Raw genomic sequence first — 25,150 nt, 5'->3', positions numbered from 1 at the left:
AACTGACTCCTGCCCCGGCCTCCATTGTTGTTTGATCTCTGGAAGGAAAGAGGAAGAGCAATTTTCTCTGTGCTGCTGATTTAATCCAAAGCAATTCCTTTGTGAGTGACTTAAAAGCTAAAGGGATCCCTGACCATTAGGTCCAGTCGTGGCTGACTCTGGGGTTGCAGCGCTCATCTCGCTTTATTGGCTGAGGGAGCCGGCGTACAGCTTCCGGGTCATGTGGCCAGCATGACTAAGCCACTTCTGGCGAACCAGAGCAGCACACGGAAACACCGTTTACCTTCCCGCCGGAGCGGTACCTATTTATCTACTTGCACTTTGACGTGCTTTCCAACTGCTAGGTTGGCAGGAGCAGGGACTGAACAACGGGAGCTCACCCCGTCACAGGGATTCGAACCGCCGACCTTCCAATCAGCAAGTCCTAGGCTCTGTGGTTTAACCCACAGCGCCACCCACGTCCCTTTGTGACTTAATCCCCCCAAAAAAGCTTTCTTTAACCCCTAAAAAAAAGCTCAACAATTTGGAGCTGAACCCTTAAAAAACGGGGGTAGATCACTGCCAGTTTTTAATTATGAAAGTAGATCGCAGTCTCTTGAGAGTTGGCCACTCCTGATCTATAGCATTTGCAATTCTCCTAAGTGCCACTGTTCTTTACGTAGCAAAAATGATACCACCCACACAAGAGAAGTATCAGCAGCCTTCATGAAACACTAAGGCTTGTGGAAACACAAAGCATCTTGGGGAAGGGGAGGAACCAAAACTATCCAATGATTACTAAGAAGGCTAACTTGTTTGGGTGGGGAGACAGAGGGAAAAGAAATGGAGTACCCCAGGAGAGGTTACGGCTGGCTAGCGGGCGCATTGGAGTACTCTAGGCCACAACATTTGGTTACAGGTCTCTCTAGTCATTACCATCGGCAGACTTATTTTCCATGACTTGGGTTTAAAACGAGGAGAAGACAATCTAAGCTGGTGGCCATTGCCACGCTTACGGTAGAAAATTCCAGAAATTAAGTTATGTGAAGGTTGTTATTTGGTTGCCCTTGAACCTAGTGTCAGTCAGTTTTCATTGGATGAAATAATGAAGTCAGAAGGCAAGACTACAGATGAATGGTGAGTGGCAGCTAGCAGTATTTCCACAAGGGGTTTATATCACAGGATTCGCCAAGCGTTCAGGAAGACACATTTCTGGCTGTCATAATGCAGACTTGAGAGAGATTACAGATCTTTATCATCTATAACCTCTCTTAAGTCTGCACTGCGATGGCCAGAAAACATGTCTTCCATATTAACATCTATATTATAAGAAAAAATACAGGTTTTCCATTTTCACAATGGTAACGTACAAGAGTCTATATCACTTTAATGGTAGCGTTAACAAGGGGGCAGGAAACCAACTTTAGAGGTGTAGTGTGGGGTAGTGGTTAGTGCTGAACTAGGACTACTCAGTCATGAAGCTCTCTGGGTGAGCTTGGGCCAACCGAATGCACTTCACAGATTTGTTGCAAGGTCAAAGGTGAAGAACTGAAGAGAACCAGGTACACTGCCCTGAATTCTTTGGCAAGGAAAGTGGGATGTAACATATTTTTTGCTCTATAAGACTCACTTTTTCCCTCCTAAAAAGTAAGGGGAAATGTGTGTGCATCTTATGGAGCGAATGCAGGCTGCACAGCTATCCCAGAAGCCAGAACAGCAAGAGGGATTGCTGCTTTCACTGCGCAGCGATCCCTCTTGCTGTTCTGGCTTCTGAGATTCAGAATATTTTTTTTCTTGTTTTCCTCCTCCAAAAACTAGGTGCCTCTTGTGGTCTGGTGCGTCTTATAGAGTGAAAAATACGGGGAATGTAATAAATACAAGACAGACACTGTGTTGCAGGGATAAACCTGTGGCCCTCCAGGCGTTCTTGGACTCCAGCTCCTATCAACCCCAGCCAGCGTGACCAAAGGTTTGGGATGATGGGAGCTGGAGTCTAGCAACATCTGGAGGGCAAAGATGCCCCTTGCCCTGCCATGTTGTCTATTTTGGATTGGACAGGATGACTCCTTTGGCACCCTGCCTTGTTGGTATTTAGCAAGCGAAGAGAACAGTATCAAAAAGCAGAACTGGGAGGAAAACAAAGTGTTAGGTAAGGAGGTAGAACTGAATAGTGACAGAGGGCAATGTACATGGCAAGGAAAACAATTAAATTGTACAGATAGAGACTTCTACATTTAGAATCACAGAGATGGAGCACTTAGCCTGCAATCCTAACCACGTCTACTCAAAAGTAATTCTGAACCAAACATGTCTGCAGAAGTGGATCCCATTGTGGGACTTACCCCTTTGTACATATGTCTGGGATTGCAGTTCTAGGAGCGCTTTCTTGCGAATAAGTAAGCCTCATTGAACACTCTAGGACTTACAACTCTGAGCAAGCATGCATAGGATTGCGCTGCTAGAGGAGCAACTGTATACTAAATGGGAGTGAATAGAGACGAGTTATGTGCTCATTAAAGATAGTTGTGTCTCTGCGGGGAAAAAAATACAAAACAAAATAAGTAATTCTGAACTCCAAAGCAAGTGTGAGTAGGATGGCAGCCTTGGTCTCTAACCCAATATCCTACTAGTTGTCATTTGATAATAATATATCTTAAAAGAAAAAGAAAGAAAAAGAAAAAACCCCTAAAAGCAGAACATAAATATTGACATATTTCCTACACAGAAGACCTGAGCATTTCAGACAAAAAAAGCAAACACCATCTGTCCATGTCACTGTTCATGAAGCTGCTAAAATACTTATAAGTAGTAATATGCAGGTTTAAATAAAAATACCAGAGAGACAGCAGGATTTTACTCACTTGAGTTGCTGGAGGCAGCTGTTGAGGTTTTTCAAAGGCTCTTTATTCACAGCTGCTGAGGGTTTCAGCAGCTCTTCTAGCAAAGCTGCTGGGACTGGGCAGTCAGGAATCTTCACTGGAGTCACCGGGTTTGAAGGATTTGACTCTCCCTTCAGTGTTTTCCTCTTTTTGAAAGAAGAAACAAATCAATCCACATGCAATAAGCAGCAGCTCTCTCTATTGTGAATACCTGAAGCACAGTTCTTAAGACATGCTTTCCACCAGCAGAAAAAGGTCATTTGTAAGAACTCAATCTTTTACCATGGCAGCAACTATTGCACTGGAACTCCTGCTTAGTGATTTACTGTACTCTTTTCGGCACCTGTTTAGACAAGCCAACCCAGATATCTAGAATGCGGATTTAGTTTATTGCTGGTTTTAAATTTTGAACACCTTAATTAGTTATAATTGTTTTTGCCAATAATATTACTGTCTTTTTTTGTAAGCTGTTTGAGGTTTCTTACAATCAAGTGGTAAATAAATTTTATTAAATAACAGATAGATAGAGGATAGATAGATAGATAAAAAAGAACAAGAAGAAAATATTTTGGAATTAAATAGGGCTGGAATCCTGTTCAATTGACTGTGCTCTTTAATAAAGTCGCCCCAGACTGCATAAAAATTGTCATGTTTCCTTTGTGTAGTTACACAGTGAGGCATATGGTAGGACAGGACCTATGGTCTACAGGACAGTTTGGCATGTATGAAGCACATATTTTAATTATTTTTCTCTTTTCCTCTTGCCTTTATATAAACTGCTATAGACCATAACTGCTGCCGATACACTACATTTTTGCTGCTTGTGAAAATTATAATGGTTTTAGCATATACACTTTGACAAAAGTTTGTTGGTGTATTCAAAGACAATTCTCAGTGTTTGTTGTTTTATTTTTCATTTTCTGTAATTGTGTAATTATTGTGTGTTATATTTTTAATAATATATTTTTTAAAATGACTACGCTCTCACTAGACCCCCAAGTACGGTCAAGACATTTAATCAGCCATGAATGCCACTGTATAAATGGCAGTTTAGATTATTTTATTATCCGTTTCCCATTTCATCCAACTTAGGGCTGTTAGCTTTGAAATAAGCCACAATGATAAATCCACGGTTTGGGAGTTAGCTTAACATCCTGGCTTGTTCCGAAGCTGGTAACAGTTTTTTCAGTTCATTAGAAGCTTCCTATTTTAATTGCAGCTTGTGAAAGTTCAATAAGCCAAGACAGATGGTTCAAAGCAGCTCATAATGCAATGCATTTGTACTGGGGGGGGGGGACACTCTCTCTCTGTGCATCCTACCTTGTGTGCACAATCCCACTCCACTCAATATACGACAATTATGAACCAATAAAAGCTGGATTCTGTGACCAGTCTAAAATGAAGCACGTCTCAATTTACGTTGTTTCTTCTTTACCGAAAAGACAACAGCTGCTTCTAACACTTCACCAGGCATTTAAGCTTCAGTTAACAGCCATAAATGCCACCGTGTATTTGTTTCAAATAAAAAGCAGCCATTGAAATTAATAGACATTGCTCACTTAGGTCCATTAATTTCAGTAGGTCTAGGATGAGATACAACCAATGGTCTTGCTCTTACAGCTCAACTGCTCTCAGGGAAAAGCCCTTTTGTTCTGCTGTTGTTTCTCAAGTACCATCAGTTCCTGGGGCCTTGCCTCTTTTGAGCTTAGAGATAAGACTCTTGATTTCTGAGATGGTTACTGGAGGACAATTTGGAAGGTTACATGTATTTACCCTTTTATTTTGGGCAGTAATAGCAACGGTTATCTATCCCACTCCATCCTTGCTCTCAAAGGAATGAAACAGGGATACATCTTTGTCCCTACTCTTTTCATATACTGTATTTTTCACTCTATAAGATGCACCAGACCATAAGACGCACCTAGTTTTTGGAGGAGGAAAACAAGAAAAAAATATTCTGAATCTCAGAAGCCAGAACAACAAGAGGGATCGCCGCTGCAGCTGTTCTGGCTTCTGGGATAGGTGCGCAGCCTGCATTCGCTCCGTAAGACGCACACACATTTCCCCTTACTTTTTAGGAGGGAAAAAGTGAGTCTTATAGAGCAAAAAATACGGTAAATTATTTGGCAGGAAGCTTACCAGTGGAACATACTTACTATCCTAGTCTGTCAAACAAACCCCTGCCAATTCTATTATATGCAGAAGATGTAGTATTTTTGTCTCTGACTAAAAGTGGGCTTGAGACGATTGCTAAGAGCCTTGGGGAGTTATTGCAAAAAAGGAACCATTACAAATTAATTATGATAAAACTAAGATTATTGTGTTCTCTAGGAAAAGGATGAAATACAGATGAAGATTGTGTTTCTTAAGTACCTTTTTCATCTTTCCATGCTTCAAGTCCAGCTTCAGTTGCTGGTTCTGCTGCAGTAGAGTCTTCATGCTATTCTTGAGTTCAGTCACTTTTGCCTGAAGCGTGATTTTATCTTTTTGGGTTAAGGACAAATCATCCCGAACCATCTCCAACTCTGTCTTGATATTCTAGAATGAAGAAGGATTGTTGGAAACATTGACCTTCTGCGTTAACCAAAGATCATTCCAAAAAAAGGAAAGAGGTCACTTCCTTTAGATGGCAAGCCTCTACCTATCTACTCAGAAGCAAATCCCATTGAGTTCAATGTGGGTAACTCCCATATAGAGTTATAGGATTGCAGCCGTAGTCTTACAAGTCTTATAGAACCTGAACTCTGGTGGAGGCTTGGAACACTCATAAACCTTTTATTTCATTAGCATCTTATTATGTCTTGTAACAGATCTTCCATGACAACTGGCTGACAGTCCAATGAAATACCTGTAAAACGGCTTGTACGCCTTCCAACTCCTTCTGGTTGCGTTGCTCAGTCAAGTCCAACTGCTGCTTCAGAGCTAGGATTTCTCTCTCCTTCTGCTCCACTTCCCACTTGAGATCTTCAACCTAAGAAATGTGGGGGGGGGGTTTGGGGGGGGTAGTATTTCAAAATATAATTACATAAGAAGCTGTAATACTGCAGGTCAATTAAATCACATTGAGGTTCAGTGAGATTTAATAAAAACAAAAGAGGAGCCCAGTTGGGTCAGACTAAATGGTCTATTTAACCCAGCACTCTACTCTCACTGTGCCCAACCAGATGCCTCTGCAAAGCTCACAATTTTGCATAAAATGTGCATTTGCTAATTTATACACATTGATGCAAAACCTAGAACCTAAAATGCCACTGGAGGAAGGCCGGCAAATTCCCACCCCAGGTAAATTCTTCAATTATTTTGCTCCCAACTCCAAATCAGTCATTTTAAAATTCATTTACTCTCAATTAATTTCCCAAATAAATTCAGTTTGCCCTCCGTTGATCCCATTCATTCCCCCACCCCCGCCATAATCTCTGGATAAAGTAATTTTAAATTAAACGTATTTCACCCAATTGGTGCCCTGTTTAATAACCTAGATTCACCCATCAAATCATTGCCCACTCAGAAAAAGAGAATGTCAAATGTCACACCACTAGCAATGCCCCTGGAAGCAGTGAATGAGCAATATTGATGCTTCACCTCTTGGTTTTCTGCAGGCTGCTTGCTAAGTTGCTCATCCAGCTGCTTCCGGAGGAGCTGAAGCTGGGAACGCGCTTCTGCCAGCTCTTCCTGGAACTGGGATACTTCTGCTGAATGCTTCCCATCTTCAACTCTAGAAGAAAAAGACAGATTCACATCACTGTGAGGAGAACACAGCTCTCAGACTGCAGAGTCACGGCAAGAACACTGAGGGGAAATAAAATAAACTGTACACGTTAAAGTTAGTTCAATACATTATCAACCAAGGTTGCAATTATTCTAGAATGAAAATGGGGGACTGTAACCACCAAAGGCAGGCAACCAAAGGACCACAAAGTAGGAGACCTGCCGAGTTTCTTGCAGTAGGAGGCACAGAGCAATCAGCGGATAGAATTCTTTCAGAGCTGATTCCCAGAGGAAAAAGAGAGCCCCCTCCTGGGGATAAGGCAGATAAATGCATCCATGTAGCTTCAGTTACCAGCTCTCCATTCTGGCTTCCAACACAGCTCGGCCACCTGACTCCATCCCTTGACCTCCACTTCTTGGGCAAAGTTCTGAAGTTCTGCACTTGTGCAGGCTCCTCCCCGCATAATAAAGGCTCCCAAATGTGTGGAAATCGGTGGGGTAGAACTAGGTGAGATGTTGGGGGGGCAGGCCCAGCGGGTAGGCCCCAACTCCCGTTACAGTGGTATCTCAGGTTAAGTACTTTATTCATTCTGGAGGTCCGTTCTTAACCTGAAACTGTTCTTAACCTGAAGCCCCACTTTAGCTAATGGGGCCTCCTGCTGCTGCCGCACCGCCAGAGCACGATTTCTGTTCTCATCCTGAAGCAAAGTTCTTAACCTGAGGTAATATTTCTGGGTTAGCGGAGTCTGTAACCTGAAGCGTCTGTAACCTGAGGTACCACTGTATTCATCTGTTTGTCCTTCATTCATGGTTAACCCATGAGGAGGCCTTGCAATTCCTCCTAAAATATATGTGTCTTTTTTTGTCCAAAAAAACCAAACTATACATATTTTTAATAGAAATGTAGTTTCAGTTTCCTTGTGATACTCACTGCAGTTTATCCACTTCAGCCTGAAGGGCCCGGATGAGGACTTCTTTGGCCTGCAGCTCTCGTTTCACCTCGCCAAGTTCAAGGGCAGCTGCTTTATAATGGCGGCGATTATGCGCTGCCTCAACTTTGACTGTTGCAACCTATAGCAGCAAAGAGCATCAATGTATGGATCATTATATCTCCGCCATCCTACCCCATCCATTTCCCTCACCCTTTCGTCCATGTGTGCTGCATCTCTGTTTAAGGACCACAAGCCTACAACTAAAGATTGCCCCTTCTCCATCTTTATTACTGGGCACCTGCGATTTCTCTCTCTCCCCTCCCAGGCTGGGGAGCCTTTGGCCCTCCAGATGTTGCTGGACTACAACTCCCCCCATCCCAGACAACTGGCCACACTGGCTGGGGCTGATGGGAATTGTAGTCCAAAAACTTACATGCAATACCTTAAAATAAAAAAATTCCTTCCAGTAGCACCTTAAAGACCAACTAAGTTAGTTCTTGGTATGAGCTTTCGTGTGCATGCACGTGTGTATCTGAAGAAGTGTGCATGCACCAACACGGCTACCTATCTGCAAATGCAATACCTTGGCAATCATAGCAAAAGCCTATCATGTGGTGATTTTGGCATCCTCCTGCTGCAGATAGAAATAGGGACTAGGGAGGTCTTAGAGTATCAGAGGCCACCCACTGAGCCTGTGGCTTCAGCCAAGATCTGAAATGGAGGGCTTTACAGCTCATTGCCATTTAACCATAATCATGCAACAGTCCTTAATGGCTGCTGCTCATTTATATGCATACCACACACAGGGCCCTCTGCCCAGTTGGGCAGGCAAGTCTTAAAATGCTCATGGTGAACAGTAACACACACACACACACACACACACACACACACACCAGTTCTTACCTGTTCTTTAAGGCTGTTGACCTTGGTCTTCTCCTTTTCCAAGGCCGTCTTCAAGGCTTGGATTAGTTGCTTCATTTGCTGGTCTTCCTCCTCTTTGCGCTTCAGAACTGCCTGTACCTGGCCATCAATAAAACCCACAAGGTGAACCCTCCCGATACAAAGGACTTAAAGCTGGTGTCCTTGGGCTTGCTCACTGCATTGGCTGATGATTTCTGAAATCACGTGTGCTTAACTAAGGCACCACATGCTCTTCAAAGCAGCATCATACTTGGAAAAGTCAACATCCCCCTTGAAAAAGTCAACGATTCTCCCAAAGAATCATGGGAAGTGTAGTTTGTTAAGGTTTCCGAGAGTTGTTCTGAGACTCCCATTCCCCTCACAGAGCTACAGTTCGCACAGCACCCTGGGAAGAGGGATTGGATGTTAAACCACTCTGGGAATTGTAGCTCGGTGAAGGGAATAGGGGTCTCTGAACAACTCTCGGAAACCTTAACAAACTACATTCCCCATGGTTCAGATGTACGGTTCATAGTGACAAGGAGCTGTGCATTCAGCACTGTGGGACCAGTTTTGTGAAACTCTTTCTGTTGATTTCAAGTCCTTTCCAGCAGGCTTTTTAATCAAACTCTGATTTTATAATGAGTTTTAGCTCATTTTTAGTCTTGGTGTATTGAGCCTCTTGTGCACCACTTAGAGCTGACAGTGATTAAATGGTGTACAAATGTGTGTTTTTGTGTGTTTATCCCCTGCTTTTTTCCCTGATGGGACTCAAGGCAGCTTACAGATAAAAACAAGAACCACTAGAAAAACGGGTGGGGTGGGGTGGAATTAAACATTGAAATTATTAAAACTATATACAATCTGCTTAAAACATACAAATAATTACAATAAAAACAGCACAGCACCAGCCCTTCATTGAAAGCAGTCAGTTCCCAAGTTGGAACAAGAAGGTCTTTACTGGTCAGCAGAAGAACAACAAGGAGGGAGCCAGTCTAGCTTCTCCAGGGAGGGAGTTCCAGAGCCTGGGAGCAGCCACCAAGAAGGCCCTTCCCCGTGTCCCTCCAATATGATACATCCCTCCTATGTAATATTCACAGACTGCAGACCAAAATGAATGAGAGCCTAAAGAACTGGAACCGATTTACAGCACCAGCCCAGGCAGAAACGTCTCAGAGTACCTGAAGATTCAGCTGCACCAGGTCTGCCTCTCTCTTTGCCAGCGCTGCTTCGAGGATGCGGTTGTGTTCCCGCAGAGCTGCGTTGGACTGGCCGAGGCCAGTGAGCTTCCCGCGTTCGTGCTCCAGCTCAAGGGAGAGCTTCTTGTTCATCTCTTCCAGTCGCTTTATCTTTCTCCGGAAGCCCCTGGCTTCCTGAAGCTAAATGAACAATAGGAACGATTACTGCAGCCACCATAAGGAATCACTTTGCAGGCTCACTGAATGTCACTGAGTAGCAAACAATGAAGAAACACTATAAACCGATGAAGTTCCCAGACCCTAAAGTCATCTTCAGAGGCCCTTCTGCTCAAATACCTGTCAGATGGCTTCTAGGGAGAGGGTCTTTTCAGTAGTGGCACCTAGTTTTGGAATGTGCTGTCCAGAGAGGCTCATCTAGTACAGATTAAAAACCTTTCTGCGTTCCATTTTTGTGCTTTTAAAGTTCTTTGCTTTATTTCTGTTGCTGGCTTTATTCAGATGCTGTTTTATACCCAACGCTACAACTATAGTTGGAGGCAGGATGTTGTGGTTCGAGGACCCGACCCCCGCGATGCGAAATGAATACACAAGGACACATGATATAAGGTTAATGGGCGTGGAAAGGCCACAACTTTATTGATTACAGCAGTGAAAAGGTATTGGCTTAGGCATTGGATGTCTAAAACAAGGGGGTTTATTCACCAGTAGGTGGAGCCTGTTGATGCTAATCCAACTATAAGCTCCCCCCTGATGTCACCGAGGGTCGTGCTATGGCCTCCCGCCAAGCAGGCATCGGACAGAACACACGACCGCCAGATTCCTTTAACGGAATACCCAAAAATTGAAGGCATAGGCGATGGCCACACCTAGCCCTTCGACACACCACAACACATTATTCCATTGCCTAACCTACCCACCAATACCACAAAAGTTGTGACAATTGCTATGAGGTAGGCGAAAAAACCAAAAAGCCTAATGCCAAATGGAAAAACTCCTACCAGGCCCCCTAGACAACCAGGGCGACCAACCTAAGGTCCATAGCAAGGCCAATAACCTAAGCCCTAACTCTAAGGGAGTGGAGGGGGGGTGACTCGTGACGAGACGATGGTGAAGAATGAGGCCGGGGAGAGGCTGGCGCTGCAGCAAGAGGCTGCTGGACACGCCCCCTCCGCGGCACCTGGTTGGATGCCTCCCGAGGGGCGTGGGCGCCAGCCAGGAGAGGTGGAGGCAGGGGGCTTTGCCCCCTGCTAGGGGCGGTGCTCAGGCTCCCGTCCACAACCACTCCCCTCTCTTCCAGGGAGGAGAGTCTCTTCTGAACACCAGCTGCTAGGAACCACAGGAGGAGAGAGTGGTGTTGCACCCAGGTCCTGCTTGCAGGCTTCCCAAGGGCATCTGGAAGGCCACTGGGAAAACAGGGTGCCGGAGTGGATGGGCAATTGGTCTGATCCAGCAGGCTCTTCTTATATTTTTACTCACAGGGGACCCACTGAAAGTAATGGGCATGACTAACTTACATCCAGTAATGTCAATGGGTCTATTCTGAGTAGGACTAAGTTGGATACAACACTAGAATCATAGAGTTGGAAGGGACCCAAAGGATTATCTAGCCCAGGCATCCCCAAACTTGGCTCTCCAGATGTTTTGAGACTACAACTCCCATCATCCCTAGCCAACAGGACCAGTGGTCAGGGATGATGGGAATTGTAGTCCAAAAACATCTGGAGGGCTGAGTTTGGGGGTGCCTGATCTAGCCCAAACCTCTGCAATGCAGGAATATGCAGTTGTCCCTTATGGGAATCAACCCTGTAACCCTGGTGTTATCAGCACCAGGCTCCAACCAACTGAGGTATGACTATGTTTGTTTGTTCATTTGTTTACTTCACTTCTTGGTTCCACCTTTTGTCTGTGCACTGCCCAGATAACTTTTTTTGGCTAAAGGGTGGAACAGAAATATAGCTAGTGAAGTAAAACAATCAAACTGTATTCCAGACTTGTATCCATTTAGAATACTATCACCTTACTTGCCCACATACTTGCACAGCATGGAGGAATTAATTGGTTTTTTCAACCAAGCTTTTCAGGTTGTTTAAATACAAATCTAATAGATGGTTCGGGACAGTCCGCTGTGGAGTTCCTACTTTTTAAATGGGCTGTAGAAATTTCCAGTGTTTTCAACTCAAAAATTATCACGCGTTATAAGAAAATCACCTCTCCCTGGAGGAGGAAAGCAAGATAACGATTATATTTGTGTAACTGCAGAGCTGAGAAGTGTTGTGTATAGCTGCAGACCCTGGAGGCATCCTGGTCAAAACAATTTAAGGTACAGCTGTTGCATCAGGTTTACTTCAGCTGGTACACCCGCGAATCTAGTTCTGTCTGGAGCTAAAGAAGGATGTCCTTACATCATCTGCATTCATTTCAATGTTGTCCTATGCTGCACAGCTGAGCTTCCCGCACGGCAAAACTCATAAGTCAATGCCCAATCTAGAGCATCGTAGTGCCTTGTGTTACACTGGCTATCGTGCATTAACCAGAGGGCTAAGGAATCTGTTAGGCCTTGAACCCAAGCACCACATATGGCAATGCAACAACAAGCATTTGTACAGCTTTTTTCAGTGCTCAAGATGCTTCACATATACGACGTTATTGTAATGTAACAATGCTGGAAGGCAGAGCAGGATTGCCCCCATACTGCAGAAGGGACTTGTAAAGCATAGATTTGCCAAAGGCAGTGCAAGTTCCCTTGGGCAAGAGACTCTTAGCAGGGGGGCCCTTCTGCTGGTTGCTGTTACTGCTGCATATTTACCTTCCTCCTCCTCTTGGCCTGAACAGGCACTCGCCTCCCAGGGGAGAGACAGGGCAGGGAAAAGCACACAGAGGTTATATTCATTTGGAGAGAGCAGGTGCATAGCGGGCAAAGAAGAATAGCAGTGGTAGAAGAGCAAGGAGGCTGCTGGGAAACGGCAGTAGGGCCATGGTGGAACATGGGCAGTGGGTGGCACAGGGCACCAAGCCGAGGGGGAGCAAAACTGAGAAAACCCATAACTGAGAAGATCCATTTGGGGGCACCAAATTTTGGCCTCGCACGGGGCGCCATGTTACAAAAGATTACCAAAGTCCACCCCTGCATGGGCCATAGCAGGTGCCCAACGCTGTTGAGCTCATGGCAGAGGTGAAATTTGATTAAGAGCTCCATAGTTCTGGGGTTGAGAACCTCAGGGGCAGGAACCAAATGCAGCTTTCCAAGTCTCTCCATCTGACCCTCAGTACTTTCCCAAGGCCACACATCTTACTGGCCTGGCCTTGAGTGTTTTTATGTCTGGCTGGAAGGTATCCTTAAAATCTGATAATGTCTCATTTTTGCGTAAATAGAGAGGGGCATATACTGTATACAGAAGTTTTTTCATGTTTAATGTTTCATTATTTTTATATACAGTGGACGCTCGGGTTGTGAACGTGATCCTTGCGAGGGGCACGTTCGCAACCTGCAGCGCCGCATCTGCGCATGCGCAGGTTGTCAGTCAGCGCTTCTGCGCATGAGCAAAGCGCAATTTAGCGCTTCTGGGTATGCGCGACCGCCGAAACCCGGAAGTAACTCATTCCGGTACTTCTGGGTTTCGGTGCGTCCGTAACCCAAAAAAAACACAACCTGAAGCGTCTGTAACCTTAGGTATATTGGAAGCCTCCCCAAGTGGCTGGGGCAACCCAATCAGATGGGTGGGGTACAAATAATAATAGTGTTGTTGTTGTCGTTTTTGTTATTTGCCTTCTGTACAAACGCTAACATGTACATTCATGGCTCCACCCACTTTTGCCTCTGGCCCCACCCACCACGGGCATGCAGACCCCAGAAGGTTGCCCAGAAAGGAATGTGGCCCTTGGGCTGAGATATATTCCGCACAACAGCTGTAGTTCATAGGTCAGTTTCTGCACCAGTCTGCCTCCACTAGACAGATCTAGGCCATTGCTGATCTTTAGGAACTAGTTACAGGCATCCAGCCTACAGAAGCAGCACCACATCAAGGAGATATATGATAACAAGAAGCCAACACAATTACCTCGTCTTCAAGTTCAAGGACTTTCTCTCTGTACTCCTCCAGTTCCTGGCTGGTGAGCGAGATCACTTCTTGCAGTTCCTTTTCTAGAACCATCTTACTGTGGCCGAGAACCTCCAGTTCTGTCTCCAGAGCCTGAATCCTTTCCTGAAGGCGAAAAGACAAAGTAAGTCTAGTTAGGCATCTCAGTTGGGGTAGGAATTCAGTTGCTTAAAGTTTGGGTGTGGAACATCGGCCCCACAAGCAACATTAGGCCCCACAAGGCCATTTCGGCGATGCCGCACCCCTCGGCATTTTATATATATATATATCAGCCAAAGGGGGTTTTGCAGGCCCTGTGCAAAGCACTCGGCAGAACCTTACCATAAGTTGATTGTTGGGTCGTGCAGAGTCCATCACAAATCACTCTGCAAAATCCAGCAATGAGCTGATTCTCAGAACTTGCAGAGCACTTGGAAAGGCACTCTGAAAGAGCTCTCTAAAACTCAATGATCACTGGGTCTTGCAAACAGCTTCAAGACATGTTTTGCGGGCTGCACTTATGCCCAACAGTTTGATTTCAAACTGTGCAGCCCCCCCCAAAATGGGTCACCTGATGTCCTCTAGACGTCAGGTGGGTGCCCTCACCCACCAGTGGTCTCCAATGAGGGAAGGAGATAGACAACTGACTCACTGGGCCAGATTCAGTTCCCCACTCCTGTTTTAAGTGAGTGAAGTTAGGCCTGCTCAGAAATTTTGCTTACTAGGCCAGCCTGGCTGTTTTCACTGTCAGAGATTTGTGCCTTCAACTTGGCCAGCTCTGCTTCAGACAATTCTTTTGCTGAGAGGGCTTCCTGTAGCCGGCGACTGAGGATCCCAACTGCATTCTCATAAGCTTTGTGTTTTGCTTTCATCTCCTTCTGTGCTGTGCTCAAATCCGAGCCCAGTCGTTTCATTTTTTGCTTCTGTTCAGTAAAGGCCCTGAAAGTAATATAAAAAAAACTACCTCAGAAAAAGCTCCACATTAAGATGAACAAGTAGGACCTCGCCTTCTGGACATTTAAAGGTTCCAGCCAGCTATACACTCTTCCATGATGCGAATAAGCATGTTTCAATCTGAACTTATTCTAAGGTTTATAAAAAGTTGACATAACTTAATAAACAGGGGACCCTCCATTACAAACTTTCCTGGCCCTGGTACCAGTCTGATCTCAAAAAACATAACCTGGAGAGCATTTAGAAACATCCCGAGATTCTCATGCCTTGCATAAAGGTCAGCTGGTGTAAATCTAGCTACCCTTAAAATCTACTTAACACCCGAATGGGTGCCATCAAAATAACGGTGGGATAAGTTGGAGACAGAAGGCAGACAAAGATGACCAGTCTTAGTCATTGTTCACTAGGATCATGTTCTCTTTCAACTGTTACTTAAGTGAAATGGGCAAAGTGGGAAATAGGCAGGAAACTCTGAAATAAACCCAACAGCACAATAACTAGGGAAATGATAGGAATTACTCCCTCAAAGTCCCTCTTCATTTAATCCGCACAACTACCCTATGATGTACGGTTAGGGCAAGAAGCAGTGATTTGCCCAAGGTCACCCAGTGAGCTTCATGGCCAAGGGTTGAATTGAACCATGGCCTCCTAGGGCCTAGTCTAGCCACTCTACTACTACACAAGCTCATGCCCAAGCGGGACTGCATTAAGCCCCATAGGAGAACTTTCCAATGGGCTATATCCCTTAAGTCAGATCAGTCTGTCTTCCGAACTGCTAGCTTAAGGACTATCCAAAGCCTGTCACATTTTGCATCAAGGATGTTGCAACAGAGCTGGTCCCCCGCTGGGGGCGGGGCGGGCGGGTGGGGGGGAGTCTACTTAAGACATTGGCTATCACTCTAAATTTAATCCAACCTGAATCTGACCCAGAAGACCGATATGACATCAGTGGTACACAGCATATGCTAAAGAACAAACAGCATTAAAAGCAGAACGTTGGCAATGTTCCCAACAATAATTCCACTGTAGTTTGGTACTAAAGAGGATTAAGTAGCAAATGGGATCACAAACATGCACCGCATTAACACAGGCAAGCAAATTAATCATACCACACAATTAGACAAAGGCATATTGTAAGAATCAAAGCCACTCTTTTGGCTTTAATGCTTTTTAATCTGCCTTACATACATTTTTAGTCTCACTGGGCAAGAAAAGCTTATCTTATTTTAAAGGCAATTGAAGCTACTTCAAACTACCCATTTACCTTTAATTAAAAGAGAAACTCCCATATAAATAGTGCATGTTTGTGATCCCAACATGTCAAAAACTAATTTTGTGCTGCATTGTTCTTAGATTACCATTATGTGACAAATGACATCAATGCTATAGGAATCAGAAATCCAGATAAAAGGCAAAAAGAAGACTATGACCCCATTAATAGATTGCAGACCCCCCCTCCCCCGCATAGGCACTTGATGAACAAAATCAATGAGTACTAGTTGCTGTGGCTATTCTAGGCAAGGCATAATCTGTCATACTCACATTTTGGTTTCCTGCTGCATTTCGTCAACCTGCCGTTTTAATACTTCATTCATTTCAGCTAGAGCAGACATCTGTTCTCTGTCAAACTGCAAAGTCTGAAAAGCAGGACAGGAGAATTGTAAGCTAAATGTTCTTCTCTAATAAAAAGGTCTTAATTTTATATACTTGGCACAGGCGACACATTCAGTGGCTGAACTCAAACAAAACTAATTTGTGGACCTTTTATGGCCCACAAACAATCCAATTTACTCTGGGATGGTAATTTATGAACTGCCTTTCTAGATCACTCCAACATCTATGAAGCTTAATGTTCTGGCGGCACTGTCATTATAAACCATAGTTTATCATGATGGGAATGAGCCTTGCTTTCCCCTAGTCTCATAGTTCTGTCTTTCCCCTCCATCTTACTCCATTGCAGGCACGAGGAATTAGGAAGGTCTCACTTGTGTTTTTTTAATGAACCACAGCTTGTTTTGCCAGCTGAACCGTGGTTAAATTTAACAATGGTTTATCCTGAAACAAGGCAACTTCAAGCCACATTTGGCTGACTTCAAATAATACATTGTTGAATACAATAATCATAGATTTGTAGAGTTGGAAGGAACCCCGAGGGACATCTAGTCCAACCCCCTGCAATCCGGCAATCTCAACGAAATCATATATGACAGATGGACACCCAACCACTGCTTAAAGACCTCCAAGGAAGGAGAGTTCACCATCGCTCATAAAACAGGTTTCAAATAGTACACTAAACAAGCTGTGTATCTGAAGAAGTGTGCATGCACACGAAAGCTCATACCAAGAACTAACTTAGTTGGTCTTTAAGGTGCTACTGGAAGGAATTTTTTTTATTTACACTAAACAATGATTGTAAAGGAAGTAAAAGCTTATGATTTCCCCATTGTGGCCATGCTGAAGGGAGAAGCAGGAGATCATGAGAGCTTTGGGAAAGGCTAGGCTCATTCCCATCACAGCCCACACCAGGGATGGAGGGCTTGTTGCCCTCCAAACAAATGTCCACAGCATAGCTACTGTCTACGTATTCCAACAGGCTGATCCAAAGCATTATTATGGACGTTAAGAAGGACAACAAAGGCTTCATCTGCACCTGCAACTCTCTCTCCATGTCATCTCGCTCTCTTTGGACTGCTTGCAACTGGCTTTCCAATTCCTCCATCTGCTGCTGAACCCGAGACACTTCCTTGCCCAGCCTCGAGTTTTCAACCTCCACAGATTTCTTTTCACCCTGAAGCTGGAGCAGCTCCCGTCTTAACTCTTTCACTTCAGAGTCCAGCCTTTTCTTGGTGGACTTCAGTTCACTGATCAGCTGATCCTTTGAATTTGCATCTCTCCGGTAAGCTTCCACCATCACCTGGAAAAGAAATTGATATGCTTAGCTTTATTATTATCATTATCATTATATATCATTACATATTTATTTAAAGGTAAAGGGACCCCTGACCATTAGGTCCAGTCGTGGCCGACTCTGGGGTCGCGGCGCTCATCTCGCTTTATTGGCCGAGGGAGCCGGCGTACAGCTTCCAGGTCATGTGGCCAGCATGACTAAGCCGCTTCTGGCGAACCAGAGCAGCGCACGGAAACGCCGTTTACCTTCCCGCTGGAGTGGTACCTATTTATCTACTTGCACTTTGACGTGCTTTCGAACTGCTAGGTTGGCAGGAGCAGGGACTGAACAACGGGAGCTCACCCCGTGGCAGGGATTCGAACTGCCGACCTTCTGATAGGCAAGCCCTAGGCTCTGTGGTTTAAACCACAGCGCCACCCGCACCCCCCACATATTTATTTACCTTTTACCTTGATGGGACTCAAGGAGGCTTACAGTTAAAAATAAGACCCACTAAAAAACACGGGGGGAAACCATTTTTAAAAATTGATAAAATATATGTATACAAAACATATTAAAACCAAACCAATAATTACAATAGAGACAGCACGGCACCAACCCTTTCATTAAAAGCAGTCAGTTACCAAAAGCCTGTTGGTACAAGAAAGTGTTCACCTGCCGGTGAAGGAGGGAGCCAGTCTAGATTCTCTCGGGAGGGAGTTGCCTGCATGTGGGAGCAGACACCGAAAAGGCCCTCTCCCATGTTCCTATCAAGCGAGCCCGTAAGGCTGGCAGGACTAAGAGAAGGGCGTCCTCATTTTAGAAGAATAGTTTGGATTTGATATCCCGCTTTATCACTACCCTAAGGAGTCTCAAAGCGGCTAACATTCTCCTTTCCCTTCCTCCCCCACAACAAACACTCTGTGAGGTGAGGGGGGCTGAGAGACTTCAGAGAAGTGTGACTAGCCCAAGGTCACCCAGCAGCTGCATGTGGAGGAGCGGAGACGCGAACCCGGTTCCCCAGATTACGTCTACTGCTCTTAACCACTACACCACTCTGGCAATTACACTATACAGTGGTACCTCGGGTTAAGTACTTAATTCATTCCGGAGGTCCGTACTTAACCTGAAACTGTTCTTAACCTGAAGCACCACTTTAGCTAATGGGGCCTCCTGCTGCCGCCGCGCCGCCAGAGCCTGATTTCTGTTCTTATCCTGAAGCAAAGCTCTTAACCTGAAGCACTATTTCTGGCTTAGTGGAGTGTGTAACCTGAAGCGTATGTAACCCGAGGTACCACTATATAAAACTGCAGCAGGAGTGTTGACCCCTTTTCAGCTCAAGAGCCACATTCCCTTCTCGCCAATATTCCAAAGGCCGCATGCCACTGGTGGGTGTGGCCACAGGCAAAAGTGGGTGGAGCAACCACTGGAAATTTTTGCCTCTGTAAAGGAGGCAAGTTTCGACACACACATACACACAAACCTCTATTCTCCGTCCAGGTTCAAGGACATATTCAAGCACTCAAGGAGGCAGAGAGAGTAGGGTTGGTGAGGTGTATGGTCTGTGAAGAGTTCTGAGAGCCAGACAGAAAGGCCTGGAGGGTGATATTTTGACCCCCAAGTTCCCCAGTCATAAACTGACATCCTTATGAGTCATTTATTTATTTTAATTACCATACTTTTTCCATGTATAAGACTACGTTATTTTCTTTAAAAATCATGCTTAAAAGTGGGGGTTGTCTTATACATGGATAGTGAATAGGGTGAACGTTTGACTGGTTGCTGCTGTGTCTGTCAGCAGCTATTAGGCATGTTATTGGTTGTTGTGTCAATGGCTGGTGTGGATTGGCTGATGCTCTGGCAATTGGGCGGGTGATTGGCAGCTTCTGCTGGTGAGGGGACAGGCGATAGGCGGATTTTGCGTTGCGTGCTGGTGAGCAATTTTCAGCTATCCCCCCCTAAAAAAAGCTGAACAACCCTGTGCAATCCCCCCCAAAAAGCAAAAAAAGCTCAACAACTCTGAGCCACCTCCCCCCATTTAATTAAATTTGCATGCCCAAAAATAGTTGGAAAATATACAAGGAAAAATGTGGTATTTTAAAACACTTATATAGACACACACCTTTTGCTGAAGGAACTGCTCCTTGACCTTCTGGGTTTGCTTCTTGAGACTGGCACTCTCAAGCTGGAGATTTTCTACCTATGGGGGGGGGGGTAAATAATAATAGCAATATTACTTGGGCTCTGGACGAGGACTAGAGAAGTGAACTAGTTTTGTGGCATCCAGAGTAAGAATTTTCCCAGGTGTAATTTCTACAGCACATGATCCCAAAGTGCACGTGCTGTTTAATAGCAACAGGCAGAACAGGGGAAAAGAAGGGGAAAGTTGCTTAAAAGCCACTCTGGGACATAAGTGGCATATAAATTAATTAATAGTTTTTTTATAATGGGAATTGTGGTCCAATAACACCTGCAGGGCACCACATCGGCCATGCCTGTTATAAAAGGTTTGTGAATTTTGCAAGAAGTTCTGTGAGGAATGATATTAGAAATATTGCAAAAATGGAGAAGGAGACATGATATGTTAAGAGATGTAAAGGCAATATTAAGTTAGGAAATGTGTAAGAAGTGATTAAGACGGAGGATTATCAGAGGTGCTGATGGAAGTCCAATAAGAATGTATTTGTGATAAATTGTGTGGTATGTTTTATAATTTTGTATGTTAAAACCCAATAAAAATATTTAAAATATATATATATAAAAGGTTTGTGAACACTTGCTGTGCAGGTTGCCCTGGCTTACAGGTGTGTTGATGATTATAAGTGCATAAAAGAGCAGAAACGCAATTAAGAAGTGTGTATTACCTGGCTTGACTTTACAACTATTTCTTGTCTCAGCTGCTCCAGGACATCTGATGCCGCCTCAGTGCTCTCTCCTAAATGTTGGACTCCTTCCTTGAGTCCTTCTTTGCCGGCTTTTGCTACCTGCAAAGCCACCTCTAGGACAATCTTCTCGTTCTGCAAATACTGGATAGTGTCGTCTTTTGAGGTGGCTTCCCCCTGCAACTCCGTCAGCCTGGCCTCCAGCTCATCGTAACGTGCCTGGAGGTCGCCCAGTGACTGCTCTCGGGTCTGCAGAGTCTCCTGGGTGGCAGTCAGCTGCTTCATGAGGTCCAGCTGCTCCTGCTGCAAAGCCGCGACCTGAAGATCTCGTTGATGCAACGTCAATTTCAGCTGAATAGAAGGAAAAATGTGTTAGGGTGTTCTCCCATTACGAATGCACACATCACATACCCAGCACTTAAGGTCTATAGAGTGGGAGTGAGGAACCCATGAACCCTCCGGATGTTGCCTGACTACAGCTCCCATCATCCTTGACTGTTTGCCATGCTGGCTGGGGCTGAACGGAACTGGAGACCAACAACATCCAGGCAGGCACAGGTTCCCCATCCCTGAGCCTAGAGTACTATCACCTATGGCAAAGGTAGCCAGCATGGTACCCCGAGACGTTGTTGGACTACAACTCCCATCATCTACGACAGGGGTGCCCAAACTTTTTTCAAGGAGGGCCAGGCCAGATTTGATGAAGTGAAGGGCCGTGAGGGCCAACCAAAGTTGTTGCCCTTTTTTTAGGATTGAAATTGTTGAGCTTTTTTTTTTAGGGTTGAAGTTGTTGAGGGGTTTTGTGAGGATTTTACCCCATAAACTGCCGAAGGGGCCGGATTACACCCCCGAAATGGACTTTGGACATGTCTGTGGTAGAGCCTTTAGCCAACAAGGTGTGCTAAAGGTGGGAAAGGAGATTGCAGAGGAGCTGAACGGATTATTTGCATCTGTCTTCAGAGCAGAAGACTTGCGAGTAACATAAAAGTAATAAGGTGAAACAGGAGATATGCGAGCCGGGAAGGGCGACAGAAGGGCCCGGCCGGGCGGCGACTCACCTCGCAGGCGGTGCGCCATCCCTTTGGCCCAGGCGAGGCGGCGGCGGCTGCTCAGCAACCTCCTTGCCCGTCTCCTCGTGAGGGAAACGCGGCGTCAGCGTCAGGGCGCCTCCAGCGGAGCAAGGCTGCTGGCCTGCCTGCCCCTCCGCCTTCCTCCTTTTCGCCGCGCCGCCTGCACCTCCGCTGCCTCCCACTCTCGGCGGGCCCTCCCGGGCGTCGGGCTCCGAGGGCGAAGGCACCCCTACTCGGCCCCACTCCACCATGCCCATCTGCAGCACGGCCCCCGCCGCCACGCTCCCGCCAGCCGCCCTGGCCGCTTCGCCCGCCTCCTCGGAGGAGAAGGAGAAGAAGTGACGGCGACGACTCCGCCGCCCCAGCTCCAGATGCTCCAGGCCACCGGGAGGGCAAAGTCCCGCTATGGCCCCCCGACCCTGGACGAAGGCCGCCGCCGCCTCGGAAATTTTCTCTCAGGCCGGCCATGTAACGGCGCGGGAAGGGAGCGCCTTCGCTTTCTCCACCGTCCGCCTTCCAGCCCCCCATCCCCGCCCACAGCGCGCCGCCTCGCAGGGGGAAGCGGGCTGGCAGCTACACGGGCCACATGACAAGGTCTGGCGGGCCGGATTTGGCCCGCGGGCCTTGTGTTTGACACCCGTGATCTACGACTACTGGCCATGCTGACAAGGGCTGGTGCGAGTTGTAAACCAAAACCATCTGGAGGGAACCAAGTTGGCTATCCCAATCCAAGGTAATTAGGTCAGCGGCAGGAAGGAAAAGAGCATTTCCTGGTGTTGCATTCTATGGAAGTCAAGGTACAGAATTCAGCGGCCAGGATGCTCACCAGAGCAAAATAGTTTGAGCATATTACACTGATCCTGGTCCGACTGCACTGGCTACCAATTAGTTTCTGGGCCTATAGAGCCTTAAATGGCTCAGGACCAAAATACGTCAAGGACCACCTCTTTCCATATGAACCTACCCGGACCCTGACATCATCTTCTGAGGCCCTCCTTCGTGTGCCTCCTCTTTGAGAGATCTGGAGGGTGGCAACACAAGAACAGGCCTTCTTTGCGGTGGCTCCCCATCTGTGGAATGCTCTTCCCAGGGAAATCTGCCTGGCGCCTTCATTATACACCTTTAGGTGCCAGGCAAAAACGTTCCTTTTTAACCAGACCTTTGGTTGATCTGGTTTACATCCTATGCCAGTTCAAAATGTGTTTTTTTGGGGGGGCGCTATTGGGTTGTTTTTATTTTTATTATGTATTTTGTGGTTTTATATCTTGATTTTATTCTGTGAACTGCCCTGAGACCCCTGGGTATAGGATGGTATATACATTCAATACATAAATAAATAAATAAATAAATAAATAAATAAGGTGTAATACGTTACTGTATATAAGAAACAAAAGAAGTAACAAAAAATACAGTTAAAAATCCTACAGCATCTAGCACAGTGCATTGCAATTGCTACAACAGACCAAAAAAAAAATAAGTGGTCCCCCAAGACCTGCAGCAATTTTCATGCTGCTTGGAGTAGGGGGTTGGAATTTGAAACCAGTGTGGTAGGCAAACAAGGATGATGTGGAATGCAGACGTGTAATAGATGGGGGACGCGGGTGGTGCTGTGGGGACACAGGTGGCGCTGTGGTCTAAACCACTGAGCCTCTTGGGCTTGCCGATCAGAAGGTCAGTGGTTCAGATCCCCGTGACGGGGTGAGCTCCCATTGCCTGGTCTCAGCTCCTGCCAACCTTGCAGTTCAAAAGCAGGACAAAAAAAAAGTGCACGTAGATAAAAAGGTACTGCTCCAGTGGGAAGGTAAACAGTGTTTCTGTGCGCTGCTCTGGTTTCAGTGTTCTGTTGAGCCAGAAGCGACTTAGTCATGCTGGCCACATGACCTGGAAAAACTGTCTGCAGACAAAAGCCAGCTCCCTCGGCCTGTAAAGCAAGATGAGCGCCGCAACCCCAGAGGTGTCTGCAACTGGACTTAACTGTCAGGGGTCCATTACCTTTTAATAGATGGAGGACTCTAGGAAGCAGCAGTGGTGGGAATTAGAAAGCGAGAGAAGAACTGTATTCAGATAAAAATGCCCTTTGTTGCTACTACCAAATGGCTGATTGACGGGTGGAGGCAGCTACTTTATCCTCACAGCTGGCTCGTCATGATCAGCATTTGCCTTCCACCAGAATTTTCAAAAGCACTTTAAAAAGAACTCCTGTTTGCTGGATTGCATCTCCTGCTTCCAGTTTTGTTTCTCTCCAGTCGTAAGATGCAAACTAGGAATAGGCTTTTGCTAAGCTTTCTGTGAAAAGCTCTGCTCTACCAGCTGCATATACCTGCTCTAGCTCCTGCTCCAATATTGCTGCAGAATCCGCCATTTTCTGAAGCTGCTCCTTCTCATCCTCAAACTCCTCCAGTTTTCTCTGCAAGTCCTCTTCCACCATGGTCTTAGCCTCTTGGATCTGCAAGAAGGCTGCTTCCTGGTCTAACATGTCAGCCTGTCAGGAAGAAGCAGACAATTCTAATGAGTGAAAGAAGAAGTGGCCAACACAATACAGGCAGGAGTTTTGGGAACAATCCAGTCCGTCATTCTCTTAATAAGTTATGTAACCTTAATCAAGATTGCTGAGATCTGAAGAAATGACTCTTCAGGCCAGTGTTGATGTTAGGCTATATATATGGTTGATCTTCCACTTATTCATCACCCCAAATATTTTTAACTTTAAATTAAACCCCACCCCAGATACCCCAAATCAGTCCAATTACTAAACAACCAAATTACCGCAAATTAATTTCCCACCCAGATGATCCAGAACCTGCTCCAAAAAATCACTCACTTACCACATTACCCCCTCCAAATTCAATAAATAATGTGCATTCTTATTTTTTTGGGTGGTACAGGGGGCAGAGGAAGTATTTTATGACAAGGTTGTCCTATTATTCATTAAAAAATTTATTCAGACCAGAGGGCAAGCTAGCAACTGAACAACCATGTGTTGTACTGCACCACATGCTGTACTGCAAACTGAGACTGCAAATGCCCCAGGGAGGCAGAAAAATGGTGTTGCTTCTTTATTTCCCCTTGGCCTTGCCCCACTAACTATGAATGATGATTTTCAATCCACACAGAAACAGGCAGTGGCAACTGAAATCTCAGAGACCTGACTTCTCTCCAAGTCTTCTACTCTGTAAGGGATTTTTGTTGTTTTGTTTAGTCGTCTTCGACTCTCTGTGACCCCATAAACCAGAGCATGCCTTGGAAACTCTCACTTTCTTCTCAAAGCTGCTCCTTTTTTATGTCCATGGGGTTTTCTTGGCAAAATACTGGAGTGGACTGCCAGTTCCTTCTCCAGGTGGATCGCATTTAGTCTAAACTCTCGGCTATGACCTGTCCGTCTTGGGTGGCCCTGCACGGCATAGCTCGTAGCTTCTCTGAGTTATTCAAGCCCCTTCACCACAACAAGGCAGTGATCTATGGCTGTATGGGATACGATCAAGCCAAAGCACTCATTAAGCAATGTGTAGCAGACACAGAGCGCCAACTGGATCTAGCCAGGACCCCAACTTTTATGGCCAATGAATCCATCAGGTACTCTGCCTCCCGCGTGGCGTATCTAACTAATCTCGAAGTCCCTAAGCACCAGAGGGCCTTTACCCTGGCATGATGTCATGCCCTCCCCTAGTCTGTCACTGAAGGTCG

The 25,150-nt window shown here is 45.6% G+C and overlaps 1 protein-coding gene across 7 annotated transcripts in view; it reads right to left on the bottom strand.

Moving 5' to 3' along the window:
• The window catches only part of GOLGA3 (golgin A3), a 51,224-nt gene that overhangs the window by 2,632 nt on the left and 23,442 nt on the right, over positions 1-25,150 (bottom strand). For all 7 annotated transcript variants that reach the window (XM_081174648.1, XM_081174647.1, XM_081174649.1 and 4 more), the window contains 14 exons: positions 23,787-23,948; positions 20,379-20,747; positions 19,637-19,714; positions 17,278-17,541; positions 16,170-16,264; positions 14,396-14,612; positions 13,656-13,799; positions 9,580-9,777; positions 8,402-8,518; positions 7,498-7,637; positions 6,441-6,573; positions 5,707-5,829; positions 5,232-5,396; positions 2,841-3,004 (listed from right to left, as the gene is read on the bottom strand). In XM_081174648.1, coding sequence (XP_081030774.1) covers positions 2,841-3,004; positions 5,232-5,396; positions 5,707-5,829; positions 6,441-6,573; positions 7,498-7,637; positions 8,402-8,518; positions 9,580-9,777; positions 13,656-13,799; positions 14,396-14,612; positions 16,170-16,264; positions 17,278-17,541; positions 19,637-19,714; positions 20,379-20,747; positions 23,787-23,948 — 2,369 coding nt within the window. The remainder of the gene's footprint in view (positions 1-2,840; positions 3,005-5,231; positions 5,397-5,706; positions 5,830-6,440; positions 6,574-7,497; positions 7,638-8,401; positions 8,519-9,579; positions 9,778-13,655; positions 13,800-14,395; positions 14,613-16,169; positions 16,265-17,277; positions 17,542-19,636; positions 19,715-20,378; positions 20,748-23,786; positions 23,949-25,150) is intronic.

The sequence above is a fragment of the Podarcis bocagei genome, assembly GCF_964188305.1.
Source record: "Podarcis bocagei genome assembly, chromosome: 16".
Classification (NCBI taxonomy): Eukaryota; Metazoa; Chordata; class Lepidosauria; order Squamata; family Lacertidae; genus Podarcis; species Podarcis bocagei.
The sequence above is the reverse complement of the archived record's forward strand: the minus strand, read 5'-3'. Positions and strand labels throughout refer to the sequence as shown.